Source organism: Nanorana parkeri, unplaced genomic scaffold, assembly GCF_000935625.1.
Source record: "Nanorana parkeri isolate BGI_ZX_2015 unplaced genomic scaffold, ASM93562v1 scaffold3074, whole genome shotgun sequence".
NCBI classification, from domain to species: domain Eukaryota; kingdom Metazoa; phylum Chordata; class Amphibia; order Anura; family Dicroglossidae; genus Nanorana; species Nanorana parkeri.
In genome coordinates this window covers 54,157-63,184 of record NW_017309342.1, presented here as the reverse complement: position 1 = coordinate 63,184, position 9,028 = coordinate 54,157, and the positions used below count along the sequence as shown (strand labels likewise).

At 48.3% G+C, this 9,028-nt stretch overlaps 1 protein-coding gene across 1 annotated transcript in view; it reads left to right on the top strand.

Annotated features, from left to right (window-relative positions):
* The window catches only part of LOC108802737, an 18,191-nt gene that overhangs the window by 5,327 nt on the left and 3,836 nt on the right, over nucleotides 1-9,028 (top strand). The window contains exons 3-4 of the mRNA XM_018574592.1: nucleotides 900-1,457; nucleotides 8,793-8,935. Of these exons, the coding sequence (XP_018430094.1) occupies nucleotides 900-1,457; nucleotides 8,793-8,935 (701 nt within the window). The remainder of the gene's footprint in view (nucleotides 1-899; nucleotides 1,458-8,792; nucleotides 8,936-9,028) is intronic.

Genomic DNA, 9,028 nt, shown 5'->3' with positions numbered 1-9,028 from the left:
GGTGAACCCCCCCTCCCCCAGTAACCCAATTTCCTCCATCATAAGCTGTCTCTGGCCTTTTATTGCCCCTAGGCGAGAAATCGCACTACCCTTCTCCTCCCCCCACCCTTCAGTTCCCCTTCCGCTGTGCTTACACCTACTATTGTATGCCGCCCGTTGCACGGGCATTTTGATGCTCCCCCACACGAATGCTTCTGATGTTTATTTGAGTTCTTTGTATCACAAAAACCTAATAAAACATATTGAAGAGAAGAAATCTGAGGGTTTAATGTCACTTGAAGTTAAATTTAGTGCCCCAAAACACTAAATAAAACAATTTATTTAATAAGATATAAAAGATGAGGTTACAATAAGTAAATAAATACCTGACATGACCGGGTTAAAAATTGCGTGCGTCCGTGAAACCGCGACAGAATTCAGTACCCTAAAAACCCAATAGACGACGCTTTAATAGCCCCCCACAGGTCATCAGTTTAGGGATAGGTGTATATGGACCTCATATCGGCTGATTCATTTGATATGTAATGTAAGTTGGCACAATAGCTCATCAGCAGCTGGTAATACGAGTATAATCCACTCATCCATCTCATCCACCATCAGCTCCGCACTCACTGTTTCCTGTCTGGTAAGCACTCATTAAGCAGGCAAGGAAGGCTTGGCCACCGAACGCGTTGGCATTTGTATACAGTCTTTCATTTTAATTTACATTGGAATGAACTTTTATCTGGGCTTCCATGTCATGGTGTGATGCTTCAATTCTAGATCTTCTCCTTCCCAGTGCCGGATTGTGGTGATTACGGTTGGAGGCCATTGGTAGAAAGTTTCTTATCACTCTTGTCGTAGTCGAGTCTTCCAGTATATAGTCTTCCTCTTATATTGTAGCTGTTTTCTTCCTACAGATCCCAGACCTGATGTCCATGGTAAGTCCTCTGAGTTCACTGATTCAGAAATCCCATGTCTGATCATCAATGGAACAAGCAATGAAGGTGTAGAGGAAGCCGAGGCCTGGATGAAGAACGTTCTCCAATCTCAACCCGTCTCCATACAAAATAACCTTGTCCTTCTGTTTGGGAAGGAGGAACACGATCTCCTCTCATCTTCCAATTTCCAAGATGTCTCCATCGAGGAGAAGCTGAGTAACGGGACATCAGTTCTGAAGGTCGATGGTCTCCCCCAGGACAAGGTCAGAGCCGTCATACAGGTGGAGCGACTCCTCTTAGATGTACAGGAGAAGCATGCTGTGACCTTGGAGGAGGAGCTGCTGGAGGCGGCTGTGGTTTGGTTCTATAGAAATAAGAGTGGAGTTCGGAGATATCCAACCAAAGCCAACCGAGAGCTGGAGAAAGCCTTTGTGACCCAAAGTGACCTCACACTGACATCAGAACCCCATCATGTGATCTGTATGAAGGACCTCACAGCAAAGGGGAAGGATGGAACGTTTCAGCTGCAGAGACAGAGTAAGTACCCCAATACATTGTACTACACCCCGGTGTCAGGGACTGGGGCTCATACAGCCTGTGAGGACCTCAGTGTCGTCTCACTATCCCCCATAGACATATGTTCTCCAAGCTGAGGGTGTCTATGGATAGGCAGAGGTCTCACCTAGAACGATGGGCATCCTCGGCCTGCTGTGATGTTCCCAACAGATACATCATAACAGCTAAATATGGAGTGCAAGCAGCTAACACTTCCCTATGTGTGACTGGCAGAAATTGCCCAACAATTTAGGAGATCAGCAAGTCAGGACCACAGAGAGAAGCAAACCATTTTTCTACATTTTTATCAATGCTTTTTTTTCTTTAATCAAGTTTCTTTGATACTGCAGAGCCAAGAGTGCTCACAGTGTAAACAGTTTCCCGAATTTCGGCATAGCCTTGAAAGCCGTACCTGGACCCAGTTGTGATAAAAATGCAGGGCAGGCCTGTATTGTGCTCTGCCAGCACTGGGGTCCGCTTAGGCGCCTACAGACACTGAGTGTATTGGGTAAGTTTGATGCAAAGCACTTTACAGGTGCAGGGCTGTGGTGCACCAGTCTGGTGCAATCCTGTCCATGAAGACACCTTAGGAATTTTGCCCACCGAGGGGCAAATACTGTCTGGTATGTGCATGTTAGTCCTGCATTGGCACTCTCCAGTATTGTACAGTCTGACTGCTGCAGGGGCCATCCAGACCACCACCGCAGTAAGGTACTAGGGCTCTGCCCTACACTATGGAACCTGTGCCTCCCCCTTCGGGGTTAGTGGGAACGTGGTGAGCTGTGACACCTTACTTGAGAGCCAAGACACCTGTTTAAATATGTTACACACCTTAATGGAAGGGCCACAAGACTTTGTTTAATGTGTTACATGCCCCCCTACAGCATTTGCTCCATTCTGGGCTATGCCCGTTGTGGATCCAGCCATCTTCTGTCTCTGCAACTGACTGTTGAGGGCATCTTAGTGCTGACTGATCATTCAGTTCTACATAAAATGGAGCTCATATCTCTTGCCCTGCACTGCAGTGTCCTTGGGCTGGTGGGTATTATACACATGATATCTAGAATAGATCTCCTGACTGTACACATGTAGAGGATCCTTTGGCTCAAGTACTGGTCTGTGTCTGGTCTATGCTGGTCACCTCTTTGGTGCATCCCTGGACAACTGTGTCAAGCTGTCACTGGGAGAAAGATCACCTTTTTGCCCCAGCAAAAGTAAAGGAAACCGCAGACGAGGAAACTGCCTACATCTGAAACTAAGCATAGTTTATTTTGTTTCTCCCAGTCCTCTAAGTCCAAACCTGAGACTCGGCTCTATTGCAAACCTTGGATTTTCAAAGCTGCACAGCCTACGAGTAGGTGCTCCTCACAATGAGGCATCTGTTAGCCTTTGTGGCTACTTGAACTGAAAGCATTTCAGATGCTTGGGTGCAGAATGTGGTTTTCAGGGGTTACAATTTAGACTTTCTGCTTTACCTCTGCTCTACTTCATGTTGTCAAACCTGGTAATGTATCCACAAAGACTAGCAGACTTTCATGCTACTCGGGCACAACCTCTCACTCGGGGAGTCACAGCCATTGTCCGGAAAGGGAAAGATTTCAGGGCTATTATTTTTGTTTCAAATTCTTTATTTGTAAAGGCAAGCAAGGTTTGCACCACAGTTACAGCCATGTACAAAACAGGCGGTGTCATCAGCAAGTACAATCGATGACAATATAATCCAGTGGCTTCTAGGTATATATAGTGCAACAATACTCTCCAACATGCAGCGTGGAGCCCCAGCAATACCTTTCAAGTTTTTTTTTTTTTTTAACACAACTGAGCGGCAGCCAGTGAGAGGTTCCTCTCACTAACTTACCCGAAAAACAAGAAACGGAAAAGGACATAAGAAAAGAAGATTAGAAAGATTAGAAAAGGAAAGCAATGCATCCCATCTCCCCCAACCCCTCCCCGATTCTCTCTGCAGTCCGAGGCACTCCTCAGGGGTCACATACGGGCAAGGAGTGTGTCGCCCCCTCTATACAGTCCAGGCCCTTCAGGCTAAGCGTGCCCTGGAGTACTCTTCTGAGTTTCGGAACTGAATCCATGTCGCCCAGGTAAGAACAAATTATTTTTGCGTGTCTCTTAGGGAGGAGGTCAGGTCTTCCATCGATGCAATCTCCTCCACTCTCTGCAGCCACATTGCAATTGAGGGGGGCTGTGGGCTCTTCCATTGAGCGGGTATGCACGCCCTCGCTGCATTGATCAAATGGACTGCCAAAGAGCGCTTGTGTGCTTTCCTCGAAAGGGGTGCAAGGTGGAGGAGGAAGACCGATGGGGTGAACGGCAGACCTAACCCAGTCACTGTCCATATTAGGTCAGCTACTCCATTTCAGGGCTATTATTTAAACAAGTTCACAGTTCCTGACCTTTCTTCCGTCTAGTCTGAATGACCTTTTTGCTGACTTCAGAAAATATCCTGACCCTATCTTGCCAGTGTACTACATGTGTACTACATGTTATTGTTGTAGTAAGAGAGGCCACCTTATCATCTCAGGCTCCCAACCTAGGAACTTGACACTCACATACTTCCTCCTGTATGTCCACCTGTGACTCTGGGTGATCTCCACCTGGTTATTTCAGTCCTTTAAAAACTGCCCATTGACCCCATCAGAGATATTCCTTCTGTTTACTCTTGTCCTCAAGGTAGCCTTCCTCATTGCCCTCACCTCTGCTAGTTGAGATTCTGAGTTGGTGGCCCTGTCTTGCAAAGAACCTTTTCTGTTCTGCACAGAGGTTGCCTAAGGGCCTAGGGCAGTGGTCTGAAAGTACCGGCCCGCGAGCCAGTACTATGTGGCCCGCAGCTAGCTCAGAGGTCAGGTACGCAGTCACGGACCGCGTACCCGACTTGCGGGAGCAGCTCCACAGTCTGCATCTATATCGGATGCAGACAGTGTAGCTGATTCTGCGCCGGCACTCAGATCCTTTTGGCCAACGCTCTTTCAGTGAACGCTGGCCCAAAGGATTGATTAGTAAGGTCTGTAGCAGACCTCACCAATCAAGCACTAGATCACCAGGGATCGATCCTCCTCACAGCCTCATCCCTGCAGAAAGGTAAGCAGGGGAGGGGGCTCTGTAGTTTATTTTACGTGCGGGGGACAACTGGGAATTATTTTAAATGTGTGTGTGGGGGGATGACGACTGGAGTTATAATATATATATATAAAAGTGTGTGTTTGGGGGGGGGGGGAGTAGAAGTGTATTTGGCTCCATTCACACTTGAATCTTTAGGTGCAATTAGGGATTCCTGCATCAGAAACTTGCGTTTTCCTGCAGCAGGAATCACTAATCTGGCGTTTACAAGCGGCCTCTGTCACCCATTCAAGTTAATGATCAGTTGACAGCAGCTCCATGTAAACGCATGTACACCGCATGTAATTATACGTGATATGATTACATTCGGTTAGGAATCAATCACTCTCCCTGGACGCAATGATTGTGCGTCCAGAGAGAGTGTTTTCTAACCACATGCAATCATATCACGTATAATTACATGCGGTGTACATGCGTTTACATGGAGCTGCTGTCAACTGATCATTAACTTGAATGGGTGACAGCGGCCGCTTTTAAACACCAGATTAGTGATTCCTGCTGCAGGAAAACGCAAGTTTCTGATGCAGGAATCCCTAATCGCACCTAAACCTACATATATGAATGGGGCCTTATTGTGTCTGTGTTGGTGTCTGTAGTACCAAACCGGATAGAGTTACATTTTATTTAAAGTAGGAAATTTGGTGAGCGGCCCCCGAGGGACTTGAGTTTGAGACCCGTGATCTAGGGCCTCCTCTCTACCTAAGGAGTTTTCTCCCTTTGATCAGGACATTGTACTTCCATCCCTTTGTCTAGTACATACCAAGGAGATTTCCCTCCACTGTTGGCTGTGGTTCGAGCTGTTCATGTTTATCTCTAGGCTACCTCTTCTTTCCTGAGGGAACCCGTAAGGGACGGACTTCCTCACATTCCACCATTTCTAGGTGGTTTGTGCAGCTCATCCTTCAGTCCCATAAGCTGTAGGTCAATGTTCCTTCTTTTCCTTTCAAGGCAAACTCCACTAGATCAGATAGTGCCGCTTAGGCTTTCAGCATCAGGCATGTGTTCCAGATTTCAAGGCTGCCACCTAGTCTTCTGGTCACATGTTCTCCGGGTTTTACCAGGTGGATGTTCAGTCCTCTTCTGGTGCTATTTTCAGATGTAGGGATCTTCAGGCAGATCTGTGAGGTTCACCCAGCCCCCGGGGTTAACATGTTGTTTGTTTGTGGGCCTGTCAGTGTGTTTGCCGTGTTGCTCACCACTCAGTTGGACAGCTTTTGGACATCCAAGTTGTCCTAACAATTACTTCTCCCTGTTCACTCTAATGAATGATTAAGAAAACAGAATTTTTTATTTACCATGAAATCCTTTTCTTGGAGCTCATTGAAGGACAGACCCCCTTGACGCCCGCAACGCTAGCCACACTCAAGCTCTCCTTCCCGTTTACCTGGACTCCCTCTCTAATATACTTGGGCATCCGCCTGACCCCGACCTATGAAACTCTATACGAAGCCAACATTCCCCCCCCCTCCCCCCCCTCCTGAAATCCCTCACTAATTTGCTGGTCTCCTGGCAGAGATTTCCCATCTCATGGATAGGGAGGATCCATGCAGTGAAGATGACCTTCCTGCCTAAGTTGCTCTATGTGTTCCGAACCCTGCCGATCCCCATCCCTGGCCATATCTTCCGCATTCTCCAACGCAGGATACTCGCGTTCATCTGGGGCAACTCCCGTCCCCGTATCAACCGAAAACTGCTATATCGCCCCAAGCTGCGTGGCGGTCTGGCAGTTCCTGATCTTCGCGCGTACTATACGGCTGCCACCATTGCCCCCCTAGCCCTCTTACACTCAACAACCGAGCTCCCGCTCTGGGCGTGTTTGGACATGGTGGACTGTCATCCCCTGCCCCTCACGTCCCTGCTATGGCTATCCCAGACCGATCGACATACTACTCTCAGCCCAATCCTTAGACACTCCCTGAAGGTGTGGGACGGAGTTCGTACTCCGGCAACCTGATGTCGCTTCATCTCCCTTTACTACCCTGGCTCAACTCTCCATTATTCCCCCCTGGTGTCAGTGACCCTCACTCGTTCGCTTGGTGGTCTCGCAATGATCTGACCACTGTACACTCCCTCATCTGGCTCTCAGGCGTGAAGCCGTTCCAGCAGCTCCGTCGAGAATGACCCTATTCGAGCACTGCTGCAACTCGGATCCGCACGCCCCTGGTGTCATTTCTTTGATCTACTCTTCTCTGCTGACCTCCACTTCTACCACCCTTGCCCCTTATCAGCGCCAGTGGCATGAGGAACTGGGCAGATCCCTTACTCCTGAGGACTGACAGCATACCTGTTCAGCGATGGCTCGTTGCTCCCACAATGTACTCGCACTCGAGAACTCCTACAAAGTGATGTACCGTTGGTATTACACGCCTGCCCGTCTGGCGAAATACATTCCCTCCTACTCTCCGCACTGCTTCCGGGGCTGTGGCGCGCCGGGTACCATGATCCACATTTGGTGGACGTGCCCCCGGGCGGCACACCTCTGGAATCGGGTCTACGATTTACTCAACTCTCTTTTCCAACTCACCTTACCAAAGGAACCATGCGAGGCATTGCTGCTACAGCCAGTTCCGCAGTTGTCGCGTTACCAGAAACACCTTGTGTCCCACATCTTTGTCGCCACCAAAATGACAATCGCCAGAGCGTGGAAAACCCCGACTCTGAGCTTCAGGGAAGTCAAAAATCGCATAGGTGATATACTGGACAACGAGAAACTGACTGCGGTTCTGTCCGACACCCATCACCGCTTCATACTGATTTGGCAACCTTGGATCGATTTCTCTAAACCACCATCCTTCGATCCGCACCTTCTTTCCATTTAGAGGCTCTGTACTTCCCCCCTCCCCCTGGACCCCTTTCCCAGCGCACCACCTTCCCCTGTCCTACTCCCCTCTTGTTCTTTCCCATTCCCGGTCTCTCCCTCCTTCTCTACTTCCGTGGCCTCTTCCTTTTAACCCCTCTGTTGCTCTCCCTACACCGATCTGTGCTGTTTGACGTCCCCCGTACCATCTGAACCGGATGTCTCGGTGTAGGGGACTCCATGATACCCAGAGTCCGGATCTGATCAGCCCCCCCTATGATGCTCCTCTTCATGTCATTTTAGGTCTTACTCACTATAACTGGACAGCACTGCCCCCTTTATACGCCCAAAATGGTCTTTGACACTTGTTCCATTGATTTGTTTTACAGTCTGCAGGGCTCTGCACAATGTTGTGGCTGTATACTTTCAATTTGTGTTCCTTGTTGCGGGGCTTGCACGCCCTATTTCTGTTCTGTTTTTTTTGTAACCTTTATGTGAAAACAAAAAATGATAAAAACCAAATAAAACCTTTGTGAAAGAAGGACAGACCCCACCCCCTTCGTCCTATGATCACTCCTACTACTGCTTTTCCACAAAACTGAAGCATGAAGGGAGTTGGAGTGGTTGTACTGCCTGTTCAACAACTTTTTGTTGTTGCTAGTGTCCAATTCTCCTGAAGGTGGCAACATAACCCAGTAGTCTCAAGAATGACTACTCCCTGTGTCCCATAATGAACCCAGTCCTGCGCAGTTCTCCCCTGCTGAACTACGGAAACACCACCCCCTTTCATCTTCATAACCCCTCCTTGTTTACAGTCTTAGCACCTCCCCATCTCATTAATACCCCCCCCCCCTAACCCCTCCTTCCTTACAGCAACAGCTTTGCATCCTTTCCACACATCTCACCTGCTGTTTCTTTTGCTGAATGGTAACTGTTCAGCGGCCAGCAGTGCCAGTGCTATCTCAGCCCATGCACACATACATTGTTGTTTGTATGCAAAGCGATGCTGCAACATTGATTGCCTCGAACCTCAACACAATGTGTGTATGAAAAGGGCTCTTGGCAGATGTAGTTCTGGGGAAAGAGGTGTGCTTATGTCATTAGGAACCAACCTAGAGCACCTGATGATCTGGAGAGATTAATTTTATAAGCCTGGTAATAATGTCACAGGAAATAGTAAAGCAGCTCCTTGCTACAGTATATAAAGAAATAATTCTGAGGGCAGAGGGAGGTTTGGTGGTAAATTTGGGTCTTGCCTGGAGATGACGTTCACTTCATGTGTGAGGGAGTGGGCGGGGACAGACCAATATCTCACAGAGCGGTGGGCAGAGCGTCGTCTCCCTATGACCGGCATATCCCCGGACCTTAGTAATGTTTTCTTTCTTCAGCCATCACTGACAGTTCCAAGAATGGCCAGAAGAGGCGCCGTCCTGAAGATTCACTCTCGCATGTTCTTCTGGTGGATCCCAACAGTCAGGAATTCCAGGACCACGCTGATAAATTTGGGAGAGAAAAACTTACTCTGGTCAAGGTAATACCAGTTAGTAATCACTGCGGCCATCACTAAGCTGTAGGAGGTATCTCATCAGGATTATACATGTTATAAAATCATTTTCCAGATGGA